The 25,601-nt window shown below is 51.3% G+C and overlaps 9 protein-coding genes across 9 annotated transcripts; 6 read left to right on the forward strand and 3 right to left on the reverse strand.

The window, feature by feature from the left end:
• Positions 1 to 925: 925 nt before the first annotated feature.
• N7515_008973 (uncharacterized protein) lies at positions 926 to 2,041 on the forward strand (the record flags this gene model as incomplete). Its single annotated transcript, XM_056669717.1, has 1 exon — positions 926 to 2,041. The coding sequence occupies one exon, from the start codon at positions 926 to 928 to the stop codon at positions 2,039 to 2,041; it is 1,116 nt and encodes a 371-aa protein (XP_056517516.1).
• A 401-nt stretch (positions 2,042 to 2,442) lies between these two features.
• Positions 2,443 to 6,111, reverse strand: N7515_008974 (putative kinesin family protein (BimC); the record flags this gene model as incomplete). Its single annotated transcript, XM_056669718.1, has 3 exons — positions 2,443 to 3,393; positions 3,444 to 5,591; positions 5,644 to 6,111. 3 exons carry the CDS (start codon positions 6,109 to 6,111, stop codon positions 2,443 to 2,445), a joined length of 3,567 nt encoding a protein of 1,188 aa, XP_056517517.1.
• A 385-nt stretch (positions 6,112 to 6,496) lies between these two features.
• On the forward strand, positions 6,497 to 8,073 carry N7515_008975 (UPF0183 domain protein; the record flags this gene model as incomplete). The annotated part of the gene is made up of 3 exons (XM_056669719.1): positions 6,497 to 6,560; positions 6,621 to 7,261; positions 7,318 to 8,073. The coding sequence occupies 3 exons, from the start codon at positions 6,497 to 6,499 to the stop codon at positions 8,071 to 8,073; spliced, it is 1,461 nt and encodes a 486-aa protein (XP_056517518.1).
• Positions 8,074 to 8,545: 472 nt separating this feature from the next.
• N7515_008976 (ABC transporter ATP-binding protein) lies at positions 8,546 to 12,833 on the reverse strand (the record flags this gene model as incomplete). The annotated part of the gene is made up of 9 exons (XM_056669720.1): positions 8,546 to 9,220; positions 9,298 to 9,485; positions 9,547 to 9,662; positions 9,760 to 10,289; positions 10,339 to 10,514; positions 10,574 to 11,748; positions 11,800 to 12,456; positions 12,513 to 12,700; positions 12,750 to 12,833. The coding sequence occupies 9 exons, from the start codon at positions 12,831 to 12,833 to the stop codon at positions 8,546 to 8,548; spliced, it is 3,789 nt and encodes a 1,262-aa protein (XP_056517519.1).
• A 583-nt stretch (positions 12,834 to 13,416) lies between these two features.
• N7515_008977 (isoleucine--tRNA ligase ISM1) lies at positions 13,417 to 16,401 on the forward strand (the record flags this gene model as incomplete). Its single annotated transcript, XM_056669721.1, has 1 exon — positions 13,417 to 16,401. The coding sequence occupies one exon, from the start codon at positions 13,417 to 13,419 to the stop codon at positions 16,399 to 16,401; it is 2,985 nt and encodes a 994-aa protein (XP_056517520.1).
• Positions 16,402 to 16,821: 420 nt separating this feature from the next.
• N7515_008978 (opsin family protein) lies at positions 16,822 to 17,985 on the forward strand (the record flags this gene model as incomplete). The annotated part of the gene is made up of 5 exons (XM_056669722.1): positions 16,822 to 16,958; positions 17,015 to 17,081; positions 17,165 to 17,652; positions 17,716 to 17,850; positions 17,904 to 17,985. 5 exons carry the CDS (start codon positions 16,822 to 16,824, stop codon positions 17,983 to 17,985), a joined length of 909 nt encoding a protein of 302 aa, XP_056517521.1.
• Positions 17,986 to 20,042: 2,057 nt separating this feature from the next.
• Positions 20,043 to 21,416, reverse strand: N7515_008979 (40S ribosomal uS5 domain-containing protein; the record flags this gene model as incomplete). The annotated part of the gene is made up of 4 exons (XM_056669723.1): positions 20,043 to 20,300; positions 20,387 to 20,644; positions 20,805 to 21,142; positions 21,404 to 21,416. 4 exons carry the CDS (start codon positions 21,414 to 21,416, stop codon positions 20,043 to 20,045), a joined length of 867 nt encoding a protein of 288 aa, XP_056517522.1.
• A 238-nt stretch (positions 21,417 to 21,654) lies between these two features.
• Positions 21,655 to 22,403, forward strand: N7515_008980 (Mpv17/PMP22 family protein; the record flags this gene model as incomplete). Its single annotated transcript, XM_056669724.1, has 5 exons — positions 21,655 to 21,665; positions 21,726 to 21,780; positions 21,838 to 21,943; positions 21,999 to 22,304; positions 22,357 to 22,403. 5 exons carry the CDS (start codon positions 21,655 to 21,657, stop codon positions 22,401 to 22,403), a joined length of 525 nt encoding a protein of 174 aa, XP_056517523.1.
• A 605-nt stretch (positions 22,404 to 23,008) lies between these two features.
• N7515_008981 (eukaryotic translation initiation factor 4E) lies at positions 23,009 to 23,839 on the forward strand (the record flags this gene model as incomplete). Its single annotated transcript, XM_056669725.1, has 3 exons — positions 23,009 to 23,185; positions 23,240 to 23,311; positions 23,372 to 23,839. The coding sequence occupies 3 exons, from the start codon at positions 23,009 to 23,011 to the stop codon at positions 23,837 to 23,839; spliced, it is 717 nt and encodes a 238-aa protein (XP_056517524.1).
• Positions 23,840 to 25,601: the final 1,762 nt, after the last annotated feature.

The raw sequence follows: 25,601 nt of genomic DNA on the forward strand, positions 1-25,601 counted from the left end.
AAGCCACAGGCCTTGTGCTCCGGTATCCAAAACTGGTCTTGCTTCCACTGCTGCGAAAGGTAGGTTGGCAAGGGTCGGCTCCTTAGAAGGCAGGCCACTGGCGTCCGAGGCTTCGGGAGGCGCCCATACTCCAATCTCTCTCCTCTTCCACACCTGCTGTGCAATATGTTCGGCATTAACAAAAAACAACCTAACTGAAAACATGGCGATCGACCTAAGTAGACCGCTGCCTACTCCCTCATCAAACTGATGGGTGAAGGCAGTACACAGGTCTCGGCCTACAGCTCGTCCTTTTTCCCAAAGAAGAGTGATATAGACGATGTGGCCTATAGTGGACTCTGCCTTGGGCGTTGTGTCGTTGTCGTTGTTGTTGTTATATTTAACGCCCAGTGGGTCGCAGGTGTAGCCTGCGTCCCCGGACCTCCCGAAGGGTATGTGGGCGTGCCACGCTACCTATGGAATTATATACAGTAATATATATTAAGGTACGCCCATAGATGGCAACTCTGGCTGTGGTACCGGGCACGTTTGGCCCTTGTGACTGGTACCCTCCCCGACATGTGGGGTTCTTCAGGTCGTGTCTTGACGCGCTGTGCTGTCGTCTCGCTGTTTAGCGTAGGGGTTCTTGTGAGGCCGTGTGGCCGTGAGTTGGGTTGTGAGGTGGTGAAGACAGACTGGGACACTCCCTTGAATCTCAGAAAATTGATCAGAGGGCGGCGAGAAAAGCGGTCGGTTAATGCCGTATGGGCCTATGGCTAGGGGAAATGAATCATGAAAGCGGGAAATCAGGCCAAATTCAGGCATCAAATTTTACTTGGTCACGTGGCGCTATCGATAAGAAGCTCTCCGCACGCTGATATAGAACCTCAAGTTCTCAACGTATCCCAAGCTCTTTTCCAAAATGATGTAGCCTCAGCTCACGGAGATGTCTCTGAACAATTCTCCCAACCATCCTCCTCTGTCCTCCTCGTCATCCCGGCAGTTCCTCCGCAAAGCAGCGCTCTCGCGGCCAGGCACCGCCTCCTCGCGGCCGAGTGATCCACACTTGCAAGGGCAACTGCCCGAGGGGCGTCTATCAACAGACGACATCCACCAACTTCCAGACACAACCGAATCCCCCAGACAAGGTGTAGGTCTGGATGGAGCGCATGGCCAAGTTGAGGAATATCAAGAGCACCAACCCGCGTCTCACCCCGCATTTCAGCCATTCTTCACCTTAATTGAAGACGCCCATACCTCGGACTACCACCATCCGACGGTCCACTACATATTCTCCGATGATGACACCGATATTGTGACAGAGGCCGCTCTACGCAGCTTGGCAGCGCAGCAAGAAGGATTATCAGATTCCAAGAAAGATCAGATCGCCCAGGCCCAAGCATCCAATCTCCGAAATGAGACCAGAGACTCCTCCAACCTAGACCAGACAAAGACCACGCTACTTCCACCGCCAATCCCAGGTGTATGGGACAACTATGTCATTCTCGACATAGAGCCATCAGCCGTCACACCCGGCGCAGCACAGCCTATCCCGATAAGAGAACTAGCACCCGCCAAAGGCGGGGGTGAAACGAAATCCATGTCCTCGTCACCGGCGAATCCATCTGAATTGCCACAAGAGCAGAGCTCGTCACACCAGCAGTACCGTGTGACCGCGGCGCAGAGCTTCTCGCCGACATGGCAGGTTCTCAACACGGAAGTGGTGCCGGCACCAACCTTTGAGAACAGCAACCCTGGCGAGTCGCCAGGACATGGGTTAATGTTGAAGATCCGGGGCACAAGTGGGTTTCCAGTTGAAGTCACCGGCAGAGAGAAGGAGGGTAAGCTCGAGGAGATGATGGATCAGTTTGCGAAGCGGATGAGCGAGTTGCAAGTTATCATTGACGCCGCCGAGGGCGCAGAGGCTGCCAATTCGAGGGGGAACCACGTGGAGGAGGGGGTTGAGCAGCATTCTTCCTTACCGGACACAGCTGAAGGGAACACGCAGGGCGGGGAAGATAATGCGGCGCCTAGTGCTGAGATAGAGGTGCAGCACCCTTGACGATTAAATATGATTTCATTCCCAGGCGCGTCGTGGGTGAAGGATTCACGTTAGCATTTACAGCTTAGTCTACTAACAGGCTAATCGGACGGATCTCATGAATACACTTTGCATATAGCGAGCGAAAAAAAGCAAACTGGAGAAAGACAGTGGTATTAAGATCGAGTCTGACATCCCCATGGGGTATATCGATGTAGCCAAACCCGAAACGCCAAATACAGTCGCCGTTCTATGGGACTCAGACAAAGGAATCGATAGATACAAGGGATTGACGAACCCATACTTTCTCTCAGCCAGAAACTCCAAAAGCCCAGCAAGTAACTCTCGGGTATCAAATAATTGACGGAAATCAAACAAAGAACAGAGAAAACAACGTGCAGGGAAAACAACCTGGGAACTACTTAATCAGAGGTGCGGTTCCTGTATCTCCGGCCACCAGCAATGCCAGAAGGCGGCAGATTCTCACGCCCCTCCTTCACGCCAGCCAGCTTCTTCGACAGCACTGTTTTGGGGATTTTGCCCTCGGTGGTATGGTGATTGTTGGAGTTTGAGCGGCGCCGTTTGCGAGATGGCTGTTCGGGCTCTTCCTTTTCGGGCGTCTCGTCCAGGTCCAGGGACGGAGCCAGCGCCGGGGTCTCCGATTTACTGGGTGGTAGGATGTCGTTGCCGTCAGACACAACCGGTCTGGCGACGTTTAGGTCGACTTCCCTAAGGCCAGTGTTGGGAGGTGTGGCTGCGGATGAAGGAAGAGGGTGGCCTACCTCTTCCGGAGTATCGTTGTACACGAATTTCTTGGAAGGCGAAGTCGAAGCAGAAGGATCTTGTTCCTCCTGTTCGCTGAATGGCAGAGCAGTGAACTGCTTGGAAGTCCGATGCCGGGCGCGAAGACCATCGTGAGGTTCCGTATGAGGTAGTTCCGAAGGGTATTCGTACCGGCGTTTCTGAGGGGTGATGCCTGTTGGAACATACTCTTTCAAGGGGTGACTCTGGATATTGGACCGTAGCTCTAGGAGTGGCTGGCGGACTTCAGTTTGGAGGGGTGCGGTGGTTTGCTCCAGACTCTCGGTGTGCATACCGACATCATCTTGGAGCTGCCCGACACGACGAGTGATTCCATCAAGTTGCTCATGAACATGTGACCGAGACTCCCGGACATTCTTCGCCATGGCATCCAAATTGCTCAAGTGAGATTGGTGGAAACGGCCATTCTGCGATCGCGCTTTGGCAACGAAGTCATCTAAAGCTTCCATTTGTGTGCCCATGTCGCTCACTTGAGCGTCCACAATACGCACAGTCTCTTGGTGCACAGACTCTGTCACTCGTTGTATAGATAGATTACGTTGATCGAAGGCCTATTCATTGTTAGTCTCATTTCGCAGCCATGAAATGCAATTCTCCTTACCTCCCAATCATTCTGCATCCTGGTCTTGATGTCATCTTTGGATGCAGTAATGTCCTTGGAGAACTGTTCCTCTTTGAAAATCCATTCATCAATGTGTCTGTCGTGTTGTGCAGTTGCTTGCTCAAGGGAGTCGCCTGATGCCGAGATGTCGGTGCGAAGGGTGTCAAATTTGCCTTTCAGGCGGTTGTTATGCTTTTGGTGTGATTCCTCCAGGAGCCCCCGAATTTGAGACATAACCATGTCACGCTCAGCTTGTGCACTAGCATGTTCCTCTTCCAGTACCTGCGCTAGAGTGGAAGAGGCCTTTCGATTGGCCTCCACCGTCTGGCGATTTGCTGCCTGCAGCTCCAGGCGTAATTTATTGATTTCGTTCTTCTGCTCATCGACATGCGTTGCCATGTTCTCAAACATGGACTTGAAGTCTCTGCCGAGCGTGCTGTATGATGAGTGAAGCTGGGAGTGAAATTCCGAAAACTCCCCGATAACCTCTTTCGAGATTCGAGCAGCAGCAGCTGACAACCCATTCAGGCCTTCCCCAACCTTGGACTTCACTTCTTCCCGAAGAACCTTGATCTCTTCCAGGACCTCATTCATCTCGTTGTGAGCACAGGAGGTATTGTGCTTTGCCTCTGTCTCCACCTTGTCGAAGGTAGTAGAAAGATCTCGGATTTGGGAGCGGGTGGACTGCACGGTGCCTAGCTCGTGGTCCACAAATTGGTGAATATTAGCGGACATGTCTTCTAGCAGCTTTGCATGCTGCGTTTGGAAGTCATGCATGCGAGCATCTATTTGCTGCGTGACATTTGACACCTCACCGGTAGAGGTGTGCCAGGTCTGCCGGTTCTCAGTCTCCAAATTGTCTTTGCGATCCAACTTCGCATATAGTCCGTCCACGTCTTGGACGGCGCCATTCAGAGTGGACACTAGACCAGCGCCGATCTGACGAAGTTGTTTCTCTGTAGCTTCATGAGCCCTGCGCACTGTTGTCTCCTCATCCAATTTCTCCTGGGTGTCCTTCCAAAACCTTTCTGTTTCGTTGAGGATGTCTCGCGTCTCGTTCAATTTGGATTGAGTCTCCTCATTGTCATGCTTCAATGAGTTGAAGTTACCCGTGATAGAGAGCAGTTCTTGGACCTTGTGTCGGAGACTGGACTCCATTGATTCGATCTTGGCGCGTTGTTCTTCGTTTACAATTCGCCGTGATTCACTTTCCATTGTCATTTCTTCGTATGCAGCAGGCGTCATGTAGACACCATGGCGATGTCGGGTGGCAATGAGCTCGCTCTTGAGCTTTTGAATCTCCATCCCGATATCCTGTAGAAGCTTGTTTTTGGAGATGATAGAATTGATCTGAGGCTTGTTGCGAATGTTCTTGGCACGGAAGGCATAGTCGAGGGTAGAGATGGTCTCCTCAAGGTTGTTCCGTGCAGGCGAAACTGTGGCAATGATGCAGGTTTTTGTTCGTCCTCCAAGTGAGTCTTGGAGTAGTCTCGTGAGTTTGGACTCGCGGTAGGGGATGTGGGAGCTTTTATCCACCAAAGCGTTGATTACTCTCCCAAGGGTGAGCAGACTCTTGTTGATGAGACCTGCCTCCGTCGCTCGTTTGTTCTCTGCGCCACTGCGTCCAATATTCTCGCTACCCGCGAGATCAACCAGGTTCAGTTTGCCCGAGCTCACATAATCCTCGCCAGATTCAGTTGTGCGCTTCGTGAAAACGGTAACGGTAAAGATTGTATGACTTCGAGAACTCAAATCGTTGCACTTTGTCGCTGCCACTTGACGTTTGTGGCTGCCCGATTGAAGTAGTTTGATGCCGCTGGACGCAGAGTCAATGTAGGTCTCCTCCATCCCTTGGACCATTGTGCTGTGCCCTCCCTTCTTCTCATTTTCGAAAATCTTGAGTTTGGTGCTATCATCGTAGGACAGTAAATCCCGGAGCTCCTCGTTGTAAAGTTCGATGAATGAGCATTTCACTGTGCTTTCCGTGTCCTCCAGCTTGCTGAATAAGGAGTAAAGGGTGCGTGGAATAATTCCTGCATCATCGGACAAGATGCCCAAGGTGTCGGTCATGTCTCCTGACATGGTATACGTCTTTCCCGTTCCGGTCTGTCCGTATGCGAAGATCGTGCAATTGTAACCTGCCAACATCTATCACAACTTAGCAAGACATTCTCTTTCCATACACGGCGGGTCTACAAACCTCGTCAAGAACGGGCACAACCACATCCTCATAAACCATGCTCTGATCGGCAGCTGGTGAAAATACTTTGTCAAAAGCGTATGTTTTGTTCGAAACCGCGTTCGGTCCCATTGAGAGATCCAAGGTCTTGCCCTTCACACCTTCTGGAGTTGACAAGACGACGCCATTGTTTTCTTTAATTTCGCGATCGCTGCGGCCACGACACCGTACCACCACATGAATGCTTGTGTCCTCGTTGAGCTCGCGTTCAAAATCTTTATCCTTCCGCTTTGCTGCAGCGCTAGATTTTTCCGGGCTTCTCGTCGCGCGCGCTGCGCTCGTTGCGGAAGAACGCACCGTCGGAGTGGAAACTGTAGATGTTGCATGTCGTTCTGGAGCTGCTGAGCCCGCTCTTCGGACCGGTTGGCGCAAACCCGACCTCCTCGTGGTGGTGGGTAGCGTAGATGGAGGCCTTGGTGGCCCAGCCATGGTGACTATGCGACACTCGCTGATTGCGAGTCGGTTGTTTCTGCAGAAATATTGCAGAGATATTCCAAGTACTGGCGAAGCAAGAGTAGGTCGAAATCCTTTTACCAGCTCGCGTCAGAGGCTTCCAGGGTTGTGTATATCTGTGGAGCTCCGTCTCAAAGGGGAAAACATAAACAAAGCTTACGTAATGTGGTCATTCCCCCTCTCACATGACCCGGTCTGCTGGCTTTATCGTCATCGCTTCTTATCGCTTATCCACCCCCTCATACCATGTGGACTTCCTTACTTCCCCGGAGCTTCCCTCTTCATAACAAGCACAGCTTGTCCTATTGCATGTACTTTCGTCCACTAACTTTCGCCGGGTCATGAAATCAGACCGCCCAATATGACTACACCTAACACTACGCCGCATGCGCAAATCATCCCTGGGAAGGGACTCGGCTTCATCAGTACGTCTCTGTCAACATATTAGCCCTCCGAGTGACTCTAACTAATCAATACTTGAATAGTCTTGGGCGCATCGCTTCATAACGTCCTTACTCGAGTCAAGTCCTATCCTCAAACCTATCCTGCTATCGACCTTGCCTATTCCTCTACAGATCCGCTTCGCAAACCGGTGGTACTGCAGTTACCTTCAAATGGCTTGCGCCTTCGCTTCGACGGCCCCGACCAGAGGCTGCGTTTGATCGAAGTTCTGGACTTCGCTCGAGTGAATCTTGTCTACAAGAATCAGGATGTAGTCAAAGGTGGAAAGTCAGCAGAACAACCCGTGTCTTCGCACGGCCCTAGCTTCCGGCACGTCTACAATCGCCTGTTTGGTCCCTCATACCCAGGAGAATACGTACCACCGGTAGACCAGTCCCCATATGGCACCTATGTGCTTTCATATCCAGGAATCGCGTTCTCGTTTCCCCTTCAACACTCGGCCTGGTCCGACCAGTGTGACTTTGTAGCGCTCTTGTCCTCTTCGGCTGCCTTGCCGGCCACGTCCATGTCTATTTTCCAAGGGTCATCATGGCCCGAGGTTCGCGCCAAATTATTCACACAGCAGCCACAGTATCCGCGTTCATCGGCTTTGATTGGCAAATCCCGAGATTCGCTCGCGGATGAACTTGAGGAGTGGCATATTCTCGGGGCCGGGAAAATTCAGGTACTCCGCAGGACGGGTTCTCCCTTACACATAACTCTGGGGGAGACGACCCCCAGGACCTCATTGCAGACTTTGGGCCACCTGACGCAATCTACCGTAAGAATGATCGCCGAATCTCGATCCATCGTGCAACTGGTGGCGGAGACCTTGGTACCTCTCCAGGCAGAGGAATGGACATTCCAGATGTCGACCACTCATCTACTAACAGTCTAACCGATGAGTCAGACGATGACCTGGCAACCTTCAATGCCGGGGACCCTACGTCGCTACCTGCAGAGTGCTTTATGAATTACTTCCACCATGGATTTGATGCCTTTATTTCATACCCGACAACCCCCGGACCGGCTTTCCCTGCCTCAGATCTACCGGATCCGTCACCCCCGCCGCCATCTGCACAGTTGACAGTAACCAAGATCGTCCTTCATGGAAACGTTCCAGGCTCTTATCCGTTCAATCGTCATCGCCGGAGTCGCTGGCTGCTTCCTCTGGATAACTCTCGCGAACCCCTGACCTCGGAATCGCCTTATGATGAAATCTCAGAACGATTGCGCGCTACTTGGAAAGGAACATATGCCAACCCTACCGAGGAGCGTGCTTTACAGCGACCAATGGTGCTAAACCGTGGATGGGGAGACAGCCCCGAAAGCAGCGTGGAATTCCTTGGTGGGTGGGAGGAGAGTACAGGCAAAGGACCTCGGACTGGTGCAGACGGTCAGGATGGGGGATTGGGCAACACCGAGCTATTTGGTTTTCCGGGGCTTCTATTTGAAGTTCTCAAGAACGGCGCCGTGAGTTGCTTGACAGTTTACTGATCTGGGATAACGTCCCAATATAGCATTTCCAACATTTGTGCATACATTACGAGTCATGACAATACTAGCTAGTCATTCTTCAATATTGCAAGATGGCATAGCGCCCTTCAATCCTGAAAGTTGGAAGCCTAGACGTAATTCGCGAGAATCCTCGAAGTACACTCCCGGCATCAAAACCCCCCACATCCCAAAGGAGAGCCCTCACGAGATGCGGGGGTGCGGGGATGGAGAACCAGCCAGAATGATTCCATGAAGATGACAGCCTCGACGTCGTGCTAAATTCAGGCGCTATCGCGATGTAAGATATTGAATCATGAGCGAAAGATTTGAACGATGTGTGTTTTATGTGCTCATTCGCTCTGCATTATTGTATGGTAGTCTATCCCGTCAATATAAGTCCCTATACACAGTTCACCCTTGTTCCTTTTAAAAATACTCTTACATATCCCAAGAACGGCTATAGTTCACCTAATCAGGTGCCTAGGTTCTGAGCCTCACACATCTTGGGATAAAGTCGCCCTTTGGCCAGTAGTTCCTCATGCGTCCCAGACTCCGCAATCCTACCCCCGTCAAAAACGCAAATCACATCGGCATGGCGAACAGTCGATAAACGATGGGCAACCGCAATTGTGATTCTGTCCCCTTGAGCTGCCGCCTCGTTCAGCGCATCTTGAACAATCCTCTCAGACTGCGTGTCCAACGCACTTGTTGCTTCATCCAACAAGAGCAGACGAGGATTTCGGAGTAACGCCCTGGCAATGGCAATGCGTTGACGCTGGCCACCAGAGAGCTGTGTCCCATTGGCGCCACAGAGAGTCATAAGACCATCTGGTAGAGAAGAGATAAAGACCCAAGCATTCGCAGCCCGACAGGCGGCCTCGATATCGTGGTCGGAAACAGTTGATCCGTCACCAGTTGGTGATCCCATGGAGACATTCTCACGAATAGTGCCAGGATAGAGCGTGGGCTCCTGCTGCACAAGTGCCACTTGGCCCCGATACAGCCATGGGTTGAATTGGTCCAATGCAAGCGAGTCGATTTTGATGTGACCGGCGACCGGATCATAGAAACGCTCGAGCATGCTGATCATTGTGCTTTTTCCACAGCCGGAGGCGCCGACGAATGCTACAAATTGCCCCTTTGTAATCTATACCAGGCATTAGAAACGAAACAGACACCAGCTGTCGGTGGAAAAGAAGGTAGAATGGGGGAAGAGGAGCTTACATGAAGGTCAATGCCACGAAGGACGCGAGCATGCGGTCTCATTGGATAGGAGAATTGCAGGTTTTCCAATTGCACGGATTTGAAGTCAGTTGGGCCGACATCGCGGTTTTCGTCAGTCTCTCGAATTGTAGGATCTAGCTCCTCAAGCCAAAACAAGTAATTGGCCGCGTTTGTTGCTTTTGTCATGCCTGTATAGCGATTAGTGGCTGGTTCCAAGTAGGGCTCAGGTGTCCAGGTGATGTATCTTACTGCTTGAGAAGCCGAAAAGAATCGAAGCTTGCTGGCCAGAGAAAAAGACACTCAGAAATGAGATAAAGAAGTTGACCATGCTCAGTTCGCCAAAGGAGACAAGACGACAGCCGTACCTGCATATCATGACTCGGTTAGCATCGAAGCAAGATGACGGACGCCATGATAGAGAGAAAGCAGGACAGCAATCCATATTGAGCGAATCAAACATACCAGAATCCGAGTGCCAGGAAGGAATATTCAACAGTTTGCGTGAATGCAAAGGGAAGCATAATGAGAAGCACTGGTTTTGTAGATGCGGCGATCGCACGATCCAGCTCCTGCGTATAACGCTCTAAGACCGAGGTCTCGATCGCCAAAGAAGATACCGTTCGGATGGCACTCACAGCCTCCGAAGCGATCGATGCGCTCTGAGAAAACATTTTGGAGATCTTATCTTCCATCAAACCCTCCAGACTGATGCGAGCGTAGCCCGAGAGGAGCATGGGAGGAAGTCCAGCCAAGACAATCACCAGGCCGAGCTTCCATGCATATACAATCGCCAGAATGGCACATGCCAACACACCGACCGATGCGATCAGAATCAGGGCAACGTTGAAGCCCATGAGCTCATACACGGCGCGAGGGTTTGAGTCGGCACGGCTGCTCAGGGCTCCTGTGGTATTTTCAGGGCGATCGAAGAACTGTAGGTCCTGCTTCATTATGTCACTGAGGATTTGCTTCCGGTACTTGTGATTCATTGTCTGTGAGGAATTAGCAAGTGGACTCATACTAGGGGATAAAGATGATCACCTGTGCCACAACGTTTGATGTCCATCCGATGATGAAGTAGACGACGAAGGATCCGAGTCCCAGAACGAAGAACATGAGAGCGAAGAAGTTTCCCTTTTCCCGCATGGCTGAACCTGTGAACTGGAAGACTTCGATGAACCTGGACATCAAGATGGATTGGCCGGGGAAAGCAGCAGCTAGATGTAAAATTTATCAGTTCTGGTCTGTTAGAACAAGGCCACAACGACTATCTTACCTCCTGTGAAGCACGCCAGAATCAGGATCGCGAAAGTCCACTTGAGTTCAGAAGTTGATGTGATGAGCCGCCAAATTGTTGGAAGAAGTCCCAATCGTTTCCAATTGTCGAAATCATCCCGCGACGATTGCTTCTCCAAGCCTGACCGTGTCATCGAGGAGTACCGAGTGAGTTCACCGGTCAGCGGGACATGATTATCTTCGTCTGAATCTTCATTGCTCGAAGCTTCTTCCGGACCTCGTGCGGCCACAGACAGATCTTGAGCCCGCACCAGTCGCGCATAGGCGCCGTTCGATGCCAGAAGAGAGTCATGTGTTCCTTGCTCGAGGATGCGGCCACTCTCCATGACCACGATATTATCAGCATCCCGGATAGTGGCCAGCTTGTGTGCAATTGTGATGGTCGTCCGTCCCTTCGAAACGTTGTTCAGCGCCTGTTGAACGACCTCCTCGGCGTGGGGATCAAGTGCACTCGTCGCTTCATCTAGAAGAAGAACCCGTGGCTGCGCAACAATGCTGCGAGCAATTGCAACCCGCTGCTTCTGACCACCTGATAGCAGTCCACCTCTCTCACCAATTACGGTGTCATATCCGTTGGGAAGCTCAGTAATGAAGTCATGAGCGAAGGCAATTTTAGCAGCTTCTTGAATCCTAACCAGCTTCTCGGCTGGGGCTTCATGTTCCCACGGTGTACCGACAAGGCCATGAGCGATGTTCTCGGCGACTGTCCCTGAGAACAGAACAGGTTCCTGCTGAACAAGCCTCACGTTCTGACGCAGCCATTTGAGGTGGAATTGGTCCAAAATCTGGCCGTCCAGCTTGATCTTCCCCGCGAGAGGGTTGTACCATCGTTCAATCAGTCCAACAATAGTACTCTTGCCAGAGCCGCTTGCTCCGACAAGCGCAGTTGTCTTCCCGGCGGGAATATGCAGGGAGAAGTCATCCAAAACTTTGACGTCGGGGCGCGTGGGGTAAGCGAACGAGACATTGTCAAAATCGAGATAACCCGTCACGCCCGTCGGTCTATTGCCAGATTCATCGAATGGGTCGATACTCGAGGTACGGTCCATGAGTTGAAATAGCTCCGATGCAGCCGAGGCAGCGCGAGTAAATTCAATCATATAAGGCATGATCGCGGTCAAGCTTGTGGCTGCGATGATGACAGACATAAGGACACTGTGAAAATGGTCAGAACCTCAATTGGTACAGAAAGAAGGTCCAACTCACATAAAAACATCTCCAACCTCCTTCACCTCTCCATTGGATATCATCTTGATACCCTGCCAAAAGCACAAGCCAAATCCTGCATAGATGATGGTGTACTCAGTGGCGAACAGGGAACCAAACAGGGGGTTTTTCTTTTTCCCAAGTCGGCTGGAAACATCCAAGAACTTGTCATAGTCTCGCAGGAGGCGATCTCGAAGACCAAAAGCATGCACGGTTCGAGTACTTGACAGAATGCTCTCAGCGAAAGTGCCAGCCTGGGCCTGGACTTTGAGAATTTTCGTTTCAATCCCGGCTTCAACTGTGGCGACTACGCCCAAAGCGAGTAGCATTGCTGGGGCAATACAACAGCAGATGAGAGTCAGCTTCCATTGGGTGACAAAGGCCAAAACGAAGGACGAGATAAAAGTGGAAAGTCCCTGAACTACAAGCCCCAGCTTCTCCGAAATACCGGCTTGAATCAGTCGGCCGTTGGAAGTCGCCTGCATGGCAATGGATCCACTGGATCCAGCATCAAAAAATGCAATTTCCTGGCTGAGTCCTGCTTTCAGGTACAGGCGGCGAATGTTTCGTGTGATACGGTATGCCGCCAGTGTGAACAATGTGCTGTATCCGTAAGTGAGGAAAAATCGACAAAGACCAATGACGAAGAAGAAGAGACTACTCAGGTGTTAGCCCACCTATCAATATCAATATGGACTAGGGAATGCACCTACCTAAGTCTTCCGGCCTCGTTCCGGAACTGCGATGGATCCGAGTCGCCCGTGGTATAGTCCGTGATGAGTGTGATGAACTGGCCAAACACCAAATTGACCAGAGCCATGCCCACCCCAGATCCTAATGCACAGGCAGTGGCACAGGCCTGCAAGGTGTAGTCCTTGGACGAGCCATATCGAAAGATCCTCTACTAACATTAGCCTTTCGGTCTACAAATCGGAGATGTGCGGCGTTACCCAGTAGCCACCAAGTGACTCTGCTTCTTTTTCGGGCTCTAGGTCATAAGACCGATTCGACCCGTTCTTCTCATCTTCTTCCATCGTGAACGTCCCCCTATCAATGTTTCCGGATGAGTGCAAAGCTGATCCACTCGAATTCGTGCGACAATGGGATCTCTGTCAAGCACGGTGACGTGACGGGGCAAGCTGTCGAATAGATTTGAAAAGGAGAGATACAAGAAGACCATGCTCAATATATAAACCATGATCAGCCACTTTCTCTCTGCGCGTTCTTTGGCGCGATCCTTGGCGTTCGTACTGCCTCGGGGTCCGCGGATTCCGATATCCCCACACATAAGGGGGCTTGGACGTATAGGAGACATCTTTCAGTTATCATCTTTCCAAGGTTATGTAAGGGACTCGAGGAAATCTGTTGCCTATTCATGACGACATTCAAAGGCCCTCTCGGTCCCTATACTGATCCAAAGTAGGTCATTAGACTCATGAGATGAGATGTACGGTACGTCTGTTGATAAGTTCGGACATAATGTTAAGAAATCGATTCCCGCAGAGCGGGGTCTAAACCATTTCAGGAATGGTCGGTGTTTGTGCCAAGACCGCTGGCCGCCTTTTCCATTTGCAATCCTTCGCGTTTTCAACTTGGAACATCCCACTCGGCTGGACAATGTCCGAACTGGCGCGGTCAATCCCCCGCTCCTGGACCTCAACACTGAAACTTCCGAAATCCACTTTCCCTCCGCGAGTATCGGCCGGCGATCGGACGAAATACCTCAAACGATGCACCGATGATCTCTACGCCTGGCAACGCCGCGAAAGGCCCGCCGACCAACCGTTTGTCCTTCACGATGGCCCACCATACGCCAATGGCGATCTGCATGTCGGACATGCTCTGAACAAAATCTTGAAAGATATCATCTGTCGCGTACAATTGGGTCGTGGGAAGAGGGTGCGGTACGTGCCAGGCTGGGACTGCCATGGACTGCCGATTGAACTCAAGGCGCTCCAAGGTCTGCGCGAGGCAGACATGGCGGATGGGTCGGTCAGCGCGGCAGTCATTCGCAAATCTGCGCGGCAATTGGCTCGACAGACAGTGAAGGAACAGATGAAGGGATTCCGGGGCTTTGCGGTCATGGCTGATTGGGAGAACCATTGGAAGACAATGGACAAACAATTCGAGATGCGACAATTAGGTATATTCCGGGAAATGGTAGACCGAGGCCTCATTTACCGGAAGTTCAAGCCCGTCTACTGGTCACCTTCAACGGGTACGGCTTTGGCGGAAGCGGAATTGGAATACAAGGATGACCATATCTCGACGGCTGCCCTGGTCAAGTTCCCCCTTGTCGATATCCCCGCCGAACTGTCTGGAAATCCTCTTCTCCACGGAAATGATGTTAGTGCTGTGATCTGGACCACTACCCCGTGGACACTACCTGCCAATGCTGCTATTGCCGTCAGCGAGTCTTTGGAATACACTGTCGTTCTGTCGGAAAAGCATGGCTATCTTCTCATCGCTCAATCCCGGTTCGAATATCTTCAGACTATGCTCAAAGAAGAACTGTCTGTCATTGTGCCGTCTATTATGGGATCCACGCTGGCAGAGAAAACTACGTATCGACCCCTGTTCAAAGGACCTGAAGCTCAAGCGCAGCCCATCTTCGCTGCATCCTTCGTTACTGCTGATTCTGGCTCTGGTATGGTTCACTGCGCGCCTGGGCACGGAATGGATGATTATGAAGCGTGTCTTGCGCGTGGTATTCCAGTGTACGCCCCCGTCAATGACGAGGGCAAGTTCACCGAGAAAGCTATGCCCCTCGATCCTACACGACTAACCGGAAAGTCTGTCTTGGACGAAGGTAACACCGCAGTATTGGAATGGGTCGAATCATGTGGCCAGTTGCTTGCCCAGCACAAGTACGAGCACAAGTACCCTTACGACTGGCGCTCAAAGCTTCCGATCATTGTTCGGGCTACCGAGCAGTGGTTTGCCGATGTGGCCGACATTCGCAGCAGTGCTCTTCGAGCTCTGGAAGATGTCCGTTTCGTTCCTGAGACTGGGAAGCACCGACTGGAAAACTTCGTGAAGAATCGCAGTGAATGGTGTATCTCGCGCCAACGTGCGTGGGGTGTTCCCATTCCTGCCATCTATCATCGGACCACTGGAGAGGCTGTCTTGACCAAAGATAGTGTCTCGCACATCATGGCTACAATCGAAGAGCGGGGCATTGACGCCTGGTGGACCGACAGTGCAGATGATGCGGCATGGATTCCTCCCTCGTTACGGGACGAACCCGGAGCGGGATACCGTCGCGGAACGGACACTATGGATGTCTGGTTCGACAGTGGTACCAGCTGGGCGGAGATTGATGTGCCCCTCGAAGGACGTAGTCATCCAGCCGACGTGTATCTGGAAGGTACCGATCAGCACCGTGGTTGGTTCCAGTCTGGGCTTCTCACGTATATCTCGCATCAACTTGGCTCAGGTGAATCCACAACGCCTCGTGCTCCATTCAAGAACCTTATCACTCACGGCTTCACTCTGGATGAAGACGGGCGGAAGATGAGCAAGTCCATTGGCAATGTAATCCACCCGCAGACTATCATGGATGGCACATTGCTGCCTCCTCTCAAACCTCGCAAAGGCAAAGGGAGGAAGCAACCCGAAACCCAGGGACCTGTGTACGACGCTCTTGGCCCCGATGCGCTCCGCCTGTGGGCGGCAAGCAGTGACTACACGCGCGACGTGGTGATCGGAAAGCAGGTGCTCCAGACCGTGAACACCAGTCTCCACAAGTTCCGTGTCACCTTCAAGTTGCTGCTAGGTGCCCTTGCCGATTTCCATCCAGAGAACGTGGTTCCGTACGAGCAGCTGCAGCTAGTCGATCGAATTGCATTGAAGCATCTCTCGGACATGGTGCTCACATCGCAAAAGGCATGTGACAATTTTGAATTTTACAAGGCTGTGAATACAATGAACCGGTGGGCCAATCTCGAGTTTTCTGCTTTCTATATGGAGGCGATCAAGGATCGGCTCTACACACTTGGTGAGAACAGCACGAGTCGCCGGGCTGCACAGACAACCTTGTTCTACGTCTACCGCTATCTCCAAGAAGTGCTGGCTCCCATCACCCCAGTGCTTGTGGAAGAAACCTGGGAACATACCCCGGAATCCATCCGCTCTAGTTCTGAGCACCCCCTGCAGCGCCTTGGTTCCACCCCTCCACAGGAGTGGCAAGATTCATCCCTGGACACGAGCTACCAGGAGCTGACTGTGGTCCACTCTACTATCAAAACTTTGCAGGAACAGGCCCGCAGTAAAAAGCAGCTTGGCTCCTCTCTGCAATCCTTCGTCCATATTGTCCTGCCTGGCAGCTCCGGTTTGTTCCAACAATATCTATCCGAACTCCCCGATCTCTTTGTTGTGTCTTCTATCACCCTGGCCTCCCATGGTGATCCTATACCCTCTGAGATCAACAGTGCCGAATGGCAGTACGAGGAAACCTTTGGAATTGGTAGCCAGCAAGGTAAGGTGTACGTATATGCACCACAGGCCTCCAAATGCCCACGGTGCTGGCGGTACGCCATTCCAGAGCCAGTGGCAACTGAAGATGCAATCTGCGATCGATGTGATACAGTGGTGAATGCCTAGACCACTGTTCAGCTGTACTATACCATTTTCTTATTTTTCTCTGTCTGTACTATACAATACCAATCTCAATACGGAGTACCTAGTTGTCGATCCTCAGATCAACGATCGTGCCTTCTTATTGGACCAAGTTGCCCAACCCATGTCAGATCTGCAGTGCCACCCGTAACCCAGAAACATCAAACAAATCTAACAAATCAGAATTCAAAGCTGCAAAGTAATTTATGTTCATGTTTCATACTTATATTAAGGCTATGACGACAGTGCAACCTGGGTCGATGACGGGCCTCCCAATCATCCCGACCTGAATCCTGCTTTATGCAATCGTCATCCCATTCATATACCCTCGTCTTTCACCTTCTCTCTTCTTTCCTTCTTCTTCTTTTCAATACTGTTCCCCATTCTAAACTGAATTGGACCATCATGATTCCACCTTCATTTGATCAGTTCGTTTCCTTGACGGCCCCCGCCACTACGTCATCCGTGGCGCCTATCCCCACGGTCGTTCCGGGGTCCCCAGTCTACCAGGAACTCCATGATGCCGGAAAGCGAACTCTTTGGTGTGTCCCTTTTTCCCTTTAGTATGGAATCTTGGAATTCAGTCTAACAATCAAAGGGTTGTCACTGTGTTGATGGGTCTCTCCTCTCTGGTGTTCTACGTTCTGGCTGCCCGCGCCCCACTGGTGGGTTTACCCCGGATCTGCGGATCTGCGATGATCGATTTCGATATCTTCACATTATGTTCTCTGCTAACCAAGAGCTCTAGCCCAAGCGAGTCTTCCATGTCTTGACCTCTCTGATTACCACCATCTCGTTCATTGTCTACCTCGCCCTCGCAACCGGTCAGGGCATGACATACCGCCACAGCACCACCCATGAATCCCACAAGCATGTCCCAGACACCCACACAGATTACGTCCGACAGATCCTCTGGCTGCGCTACGTGAACTGGGCACTCACCGCACCACTCTTGTTCACTAACTTCGCCTTGATCTCTGGCCTCCCAGGTGCCAACCTGCTGATGGCTACCGTCGCCAACCTGATCATGCTCGCCACGGGTCTCCTGGGCACCTTTGCAGGTCATACCCGTGTCCGCTGGGTCTGGCTGACCATTTCATGTATCTCCTATCTGGCTGTGATTCACCATGTTGGCTTCCATGCGCAGCGGGCGGCGATGAACAAGGATGCTCAGACTAGACGCCTCTTTACGTCTATCTCTGGATCGGCCATTGCCATCCTGGCACTGTTCCCTATGTGAGTATACCGGTGAAGAGATATTCTATATATCTTGAGCAAATACTAATAAAGTGTCAATAGTTCCCTCGCGGCTGGTGCACTGGCACTCCGACTGAGTGTTGATATGGAGACTATCCTGTTCGCTGTCCTAGATATCTTCACACAGGGTATCCTCGGATACTGGCTTCTTCTGGCTCATGACAGCTCCCCTGGAATGTGAGTTCTCTATCCAATTTTTGCTACTAGACACAACATGCTAACTTCTGCAGCACTCTATACTCGGAAGGATTCTGGTCCCATGGTGTCGGCAATGAGGGGGCTATTCGTATCTCCGATGAAGAGGGTGCTTAAGGGGTTACTTGCCCCAATCGGAACCAATGTGGCATGAACTTCTCACAATTGGCTCGGTCTTTCTCTTTGCTCGAGTCGACCACTTGATTCCCTTGATCGTTAAAATACTCTCTCCTCTCCTTACGTGACTGGCGTTTTTTATTATCTGAGAGCGATGCTCATTGCGTAGTAGGATAGCAACTTTTACCATTACTGTTCTTAATGTGTCTCTTTACTTGACCATCTACATAGGACGCAGATTGAAGACTGAATGAATGATAATCGAACAACACAGCAATTGCAACGGCGGGGCGACTCGTACAATTGCTGTGTTGCTCTCTTTTTCTTCTCAAAATTATATCCATACAAACATAGAAGCCAGAAGGCTAGATTCACTATTGTTGGCAGCAACTGTTGCCACGTTAGCTTACTCAAACCTGCAGCTTTCGATATTGACAAGCTAAAATGCGGGGGTAAGCTTTATCCGCGGATCTATCCAGATCGGGCGCATCTCCGGTTGCACCAATCACGTTCTAGTTATGGATCCCGGATGACCCGCAACCCACTACGCAGCGCTAGAACCCGCCAGGTGAATGACGGGAAGGGCTCACACGCTTTACAGTGCATCGAGGGCTTTGGGCTTGTACTCTAATGAATTGTTACAACAATAAAGTAAAACAATCAAATTATCAAAAGAGAGCAACTACTGGTGGATGTAATGTCCTGAAACCACCGAGGCCATTTCTACGCGTACGGTCATATATATATACACCCGACTGGTTATACATCCAGTACCAAGCATCAATCAAACTAGGTATGGAAATCATAGTACCTTAGGTTCCGGGCAATATTTCCATTGTAGCAAATCTCACGATACCCCAACCAGCTTCGCGAACGCCTCCAGTCAGAAGATATGGATCTGTGATCAAACTGCTAGATGCTTTCATCAAACGCCTCCCGCTTCGGATCAGCCTCCTTGTCCCAGGACAATGCCAGGTCGAATTGCACGGTCGGGTGAGAAGTGCCTACCTAAAACTTCAATATCACGCGAGGACGCGAGGCGGCCATTTGGTGGGTGGTTGCAACTTCAGGCGTAAATACTATATTGGTTTAAGCGCGCGAGTACCATTCCAACGCCTGTTTAGTTCCAAAAGATACATATGGGGCCAGACAGTTGTCATTGAACCTTTTGGGTCACCTGGGCAATAGATCTCCTTGATGATTGAGTCCATAGCACCGATATTCTGGAGTACTCCGCGTGTCTCGGCCCCTCGGGTCGACAAACTCCCATACGGGATTCCAGTTAACAGCAGTGACTATGTCATGTACGACAAGAGCGGATGACTTGCGCTCTATATGTTAAGTATCTAATTCAGGACGTCAATCCCGCAGCGGAGCATTTACGTCCAGGAATAATCACCGGGGAGTCTAGCTCTGGGGGACCTAAGGTTCCTGACTCGGTGTGTACGGGAGGATGGATGGAGGCCAGAGACTCAGACCGTCAGTAGGTATTTGGTCGGTAGGTGGTGTGATACCCTGGGCATTCTACAAATTCCCAAGTGAGTCCTGGCCTCCTGGGAATTTCATAGTATTCATGCAGAAATACTGTATTCGATCGAATACCGTCCTTTGACAGAATACTAGGAAAATCGAAATAATAGTTCACATGGTATTCATTGCAAACACAGTATCTAGCACAGTATTTTAGTCTTGTATATGGGCATGGGAATTGTGGTGTTAAGATTGGCCTGATGCTGGGCCCGCGCGACTTGCAGACGGGAACGTGTATTCGAATTGTCGGCATAGATCAGATTGGACCCCAGACTACGATGCCGAAGACTCTCTACAGAGAAAATTACTGCCCTACACCTTACGACTCCTACATCAAAGAACAAATGGCTGGCAAATGGCCCGTGGACTTCGCTATTTTGTGTCCCTCCCCGTGATAAATACACCCAGAGCGGTGCGGAGATGTCTCTCGCACACACGAACCATCTTTTAATCGCCAAGCGCAGAGGGAGAAGTTTTAAAAGAAACCCGTTGGAATTGTCGAACAAAAATCATGCATCATCCATAACCTAGTACTTCTTGCCCTGGCGCAGGACATCACCGAACTCCTCGAGAGGGCTGCGGATGAGCTTAGTCTCGGCCCAAAGGTTGGGGGTAAGGAAACCGTAGGTGTTGACGACAGCGACGAAGGTGGCCTTGAGGGTGTTCTCGAGGGTCTTGGTGGAGCCGGAGGAGGAGGTGTAGGCATCCTGGACACCGGCGAGCTGGAGCAGACGCTTGACGGCGGGGGAAGCGACAAGGCCGGTACCACGGGGAGCGGGAATGAGCTGTAGTAAATTAGAAACCGTTCATACAAATTAGTGGTCCAGAATAGACAGGACCAAATCGAAGATAACCATTGTAGGATACTTACACGGACGGAGACGGAACCACACTTTCCAGACTGCTTGACGGGCAGAGAGTGAGGCTCACCAAGGTTGGTACCCCAGTAACCGCGGCGGACGGGGAGGACAGCGAGCTTGGCGATGGTGATAGCGGCACGGATGGCGGTAGCGACTTCCTTGGAGGTCTTGATTCCGAGACCGATGTGGCCCTCGGAGTCACCGATCAGGACAATAGCCTTGAAACGGGTACGCTGACCGGCACGGGTCTGCTTCTGGACGGGCTTGATCTGTAGGTTGAAATTCACGTTAGTTTCTTGATCTCTGATTTCGAGGTATTCCTTGTTTCGCTCGAGCTTCCACTGCGCAATTGGATGTGTGCAATTGTCGCATTTCCAGTCGAATCCCGCTCAATCCTCCGAATTCCAAAAAAAAAGTGTCGATCCGTACCTTCATAACCTCATCCTTGAGCTTGGGCAGGAAGAAGTCAACAATCTGGAACTCCTTGACGGGCAGAGAGTGGAGGTAGATCTGCTCCATGGAGGTGATCTTGCCGGCCTTGACGAGACGGCCGAGCTTGGTGACGGGCTGCCACTCCTTCTCCTCCTGCTTGGGGCCACGACGGCCACGACGGCCACCACGACCACGACCACGGTCACCACCACGGTCGCCACGGGATCCGAAACCACCACGTCCACGGGGGAGCAGCGTCAGCCATATTGATGTTGTTATGGGGTAGCGACGGGGAGGGTTGTCGGGATTGAGTTGGTCGTCGAGATTCACTGGCGCTGAGCACTGTTTGCCCGAAATTTGCGCGGGTGGGCTAAGCGAGCGGGCAGCCCTAGTGGGGACCCTATGCCCTAAGTGCCTGATTGGGGGAGGTGGCACGTGCACTTAAGGTTTCCAGGGCGATGTCACATGACCTGGCCAGAAGTAGATCGATAGATCGCCGTTAACTATTTGGAGGGGTATTTGGTGTTCTTGGAGGTAGAAGGTATTTAATTCTTGTTGATTACCAGATAATAAAACTGCTTCTATTAACTACTTACAATGATACATCATGTTCCTATTAGAAGACAAAGAAATCGAGTCACGTTGCTAATCATCGGCTACGTCACTGCAAAATCTGGTTCAGGCGGATGCACTTCCTATCTGGGCAATGCGACAGGGTAATCTCGACTCCGCAATTTCGAGATTGTTTCCTCAAAAGAGTTCTTTTAGCGCCTTCCCCTACTGTGTACATGGTCGTTCGTTTTTTGTACTTTTCTATTTGTACACCTGTTAGTTCTACATCCTTATCATGTTGCGCTGGTAAGTCTCTTGCTACTCACCTTCTCGAATTGAAGCTCAATCTTTAATAATTTGATTCAGGTACCAATCCAAGTTGGCGAAGAAGCCCATCCTCACTGCAAGCATCACCAGCGCTGTACGACTCGTTCCTCGTCCCTTCCGCTCGAACACTTCCTGACTCTTTGTACCACAGATCCTGTTCGGCAGCGGAGATTGCCTAGCACAACAAGCTGTAGATCGAAGAGGTCTTGAGAAGCATGACTTTGCCCGGACCGGGCGCATGGCTTTATACGGCGGAGGTATGACCACAAGTCTCGATTGTGGTGTCTTGTACTGATCCGTGTCTTTCATTAGCTGTCTTCGGTCCAGTTGCTACCACCTGGTTCGGCATCCTCCAGCGTCACGTCGTCCTCAAGAGTAGGGCAGCCACTACCGCCGCCCGTGTTACTGCCGATCAACTGCTCTTTACTCCGGTACAACTCACCTGCTTCCTATCCTCGATGGCTATTATGGAAGGTGTCAGCCCCGTGGACCGGTTGAAGAGCGCATTCGTTCCCGCCTACAAGGCCAATTTGATGGTCTGGCCATTTGTGCAGAGTATCAACTTCACATTTGTTCCCCTAGAGTTACGGGTGCTGGTGGTCAACATCATTAGTTTGGGTAAGTACTTTGCTCCCAGTCCGATGTCACTCCGGCTGCTAACCACTGGTAGGCTGGAACTGCTTCCTCAGTTTGATGAACAGTGGCGAGGAATTATAAATCTGGTTTAAGATACCCATGAAGTTTTACTGGTCATTGTCACTTTTTTCCTCCCTGTGTTGTTCACATTGGCGCATCCATACCGGAGTAGTTGACTTTTGAGTGTTGGGCTATCAGTTCGGTCCTCAGGCACCGTCGTCGGGAAGAGTTTTTATCCTGCAAGTTGGTCAGGAATGAGTCTGCATAGAATATACGAAGGATATACAAAGGACCGATGGCAAATAAAATACGATGAAGTGAAAAAAAATGAATAAATAACTGAATTGAAGTCTTTGCAAAGTGAACACTGTGAACTCATATAAAAGCCTGATAGTTCGGTGATACTGATTGTGTTTCGGAAGAACCCAAAGAGGCAAGGCAAGTTTTTGTGGTTCGAACTTCAAAACTTCCACTCTTTGCAGTCAATTGTCGCTCACCGCACTCTCATCACACGCCTGGAGCAGACTATTACTGCCGACTCAATCCAGGCTCCTTCCTATTCAGCTCTCATCTATCTGTGTGAAAAGCCCATTCGCGCTTTCCCCGAACTTCTCGCCCCTCCGACTTTCCGTCGGAACTTTGAATCGTCCCATCTCCCCTCTCCCTCCCCTCCACATACCCTCACCATGTCTTCCGTCGCAGAGAATGGTGCACCGGTTGTGGCCGATGAGAACACCGCTTCTACCACCGAGACACAGTCTGGTGATGCCGTCACTGTCTTCCACAACCCTGATGACTTCAACGTGAAGCACCCTCTTATGCACGAATGGACCCTGTGGTTCACCAAGCCCCCCAGTGGCAAGGTATGTGATACTAATTGGACATATTGGTTTCAGTGCGCTAATGTACGGAAATAGGGCGATAACTGGAATGACCTGCTCAAGGAGGTCGTCACTTTCAGCTCCGTTGAGGAATTCTGGGGCATTTATGTATGTCCCATTTGAAGTGCTCCCCCGACCGATCATCATACTGACTGCGCTGGCTATTAGAACAACATCACGCCGACCTCCGAGCTCGGTCTCAAGGCCGATTACCACCTCTTCAAGAAGGGCGTACGGCCCGAGTGGGAGGATCCCCAGAACAAGCACGGTGGAAAATGGTCATACCAATTCAAGGACAAGCGCTCGGTTCCCATCGACGATCTCTGGCTGCACGCACAGCTGGCGGCAATCGGCGAGAGCCTCGAGAAAGACGACGACAACGAAGTTATGGGTGTGGTCGTCAACGTGCGCAAGGGCTTCTACCGTGTTGGTCTGTGGACACGCACCGTGGGCAAGAGCATCCAAGGCGACAAGCACACTCGCACACAGGCCCAGGGCAAGGAGATCCTCGAGGCTATCGGCCGGCGGTTCAAGGAGGTGCTGCGACTGAACGAGGCGGATGTGGTCGAGTTCTCTGGCCACACCGACAGCGCACACAGCGGCAGCACACGCGCGAAGGCCAAGTACACTGTTTAAAGGCTTGCGTGCGACGGTGTTGAAGACGAGGATGCTGAATGATAGAAAAGATAGCTTTACTCGGAGTTCACGATTACGGACGATACGAATCGAGAGGAACTGACTCGGCTCGATATGCGGTGCTGGAAAATGGGGAGTGATTCACATAGGTGATCATACAGGAATCGACTTGGTCTTCCATTTGTGCCACCCGCTGCATAGTTCTACAGGGACAACCTGATTGCTAGCGACTTGTATCTTGCTCTACCAAACACGTCTCACGAGGCTTACGCCGTGGTTGAGATCGAGGTCATTTCGCCATGATGGTATTTTCTTTACATTGTTCTATACAAATATGACCTTTTAAGGATGCAGTTCGCTTTTGGCACTAGAGTAAGCGGACGGGGTGAGTATCCAGTAGAGCTGACCTTTGGACATTGGAGGTCCTGACTCCTGCCTAGATACAGATCACCTGGGTAGTCGATGTCTTCCAGTGGCGTAAGCATCCAACTAGATTCCTAAGCCACATGTTTCATCTCAACTAGTATTCCACAGCCCATTCTTTGTGGTTGTGCCAGGCCGCCGGGGTCCCAGCAAGCAGCAGGACCTGGACATGATGCTGGCTGACGTCGGGCCATCTAGGTAGCTCCCTCGAATGCGAGTAAAACACTTCAACGGTACATAGAAAAAGGGGCAGCTGCCCACTCAACTTTCCTAACAGCTCCCTCCATCAAGGTTTGCCAGAGATCGAGGCCCGGGTGGCGCACGATCATGCGTTGCCGAAGGCCGCCCTCCAGGTTCGAATCCAACGAGGTTGCCGTCTCGGGCGATTTGTATGAACGTGGGCAGGAGATCACTGTTGCGAAGGCTCCGAGGCCAGTCGCCCGTCGAAAGGGTCGACCGATCGCTGATGATCAGTCATGTCTGTAATCGTATCCTAGCGCAGATAGCTTCTTCCGCTCGTAGAGGGCAACTCTGGTGCATGTGTTAGCCTAATCGCCGTTAGATTTCACTTCTTCGACGTAGTCGGAATGGCGATTGCGAAAGGGCGGTCCTGAAGAACCTCTTCTTCGGACTTCTGTCCAGACTCGACCGTAGTACCATGCGCTTGCGATCCGTAGTCATTTGTAACCGAATCCCACTGGTCGACATCCGGCGGGCCCAGCGCGGATGCTGTTTCATCGGTGTTCTTTCTACGAGGATGGTCGGCTCCTCGCAGATGCCCTTGATGTTTGTATCGTATGCTGGGCAATCGATTCCTCCCCCTCCAACGTCCTAAGCGAACCTGTCGGCCTTCACGCGTGAAGAATGGCAGGAATTCAAGCGCTCAGGTGCGCGCGCTGAGTTCGTGGGGCTGGGGGAGGAACAGATTGCTCAACATTGGGTACAAGACGGCTACTCGGCTGCCATCGTATCCGAGTCTGGGATCAGACTACTCCGTACCAAGAACCGTAAGATCACCTGATACCTATAGAAATTCCAAGTACCATGATCCATGGTCGAACGAAGCAAAGGCCCAAACTAGCAGACCAGCAAGCTGGCAAAGGTCTGCAAAGAAAGAGATACCCAATGTATGGGGATTCTCAATTTCTCCAAGCGAAATTGATATCTATGCGCAATTTTAGGCGACGAAACGTAGTTGTGCAATGTGGAGTACATTTTGTGGATGGATAGTGATGCAACTGACTCACCGGCGCTAGGCCCAGGCAATACACCGTGTGGCCTCACGGCTTTGTATAGCCGTGAGAATTGATTGCTCCGCTCTCCAGCAGAAGCTAGGTGA

The sequence above is a fragment of the Penicillium bovifimosum genome (assembly GCF_028826915.1).
Source record: "Penicillium bovifimosum strain IBT 22155 chromosome Unknown utg000007l_segment0_segment0, whole genome shotgun sequence".
Lineage (NCBI taxonomy): Eukaryota > Fungi > Ascomycota > Eurotiomycetes > Eurotiales > Aspergillaceae > Penicillium > Penicillium bovifimosum.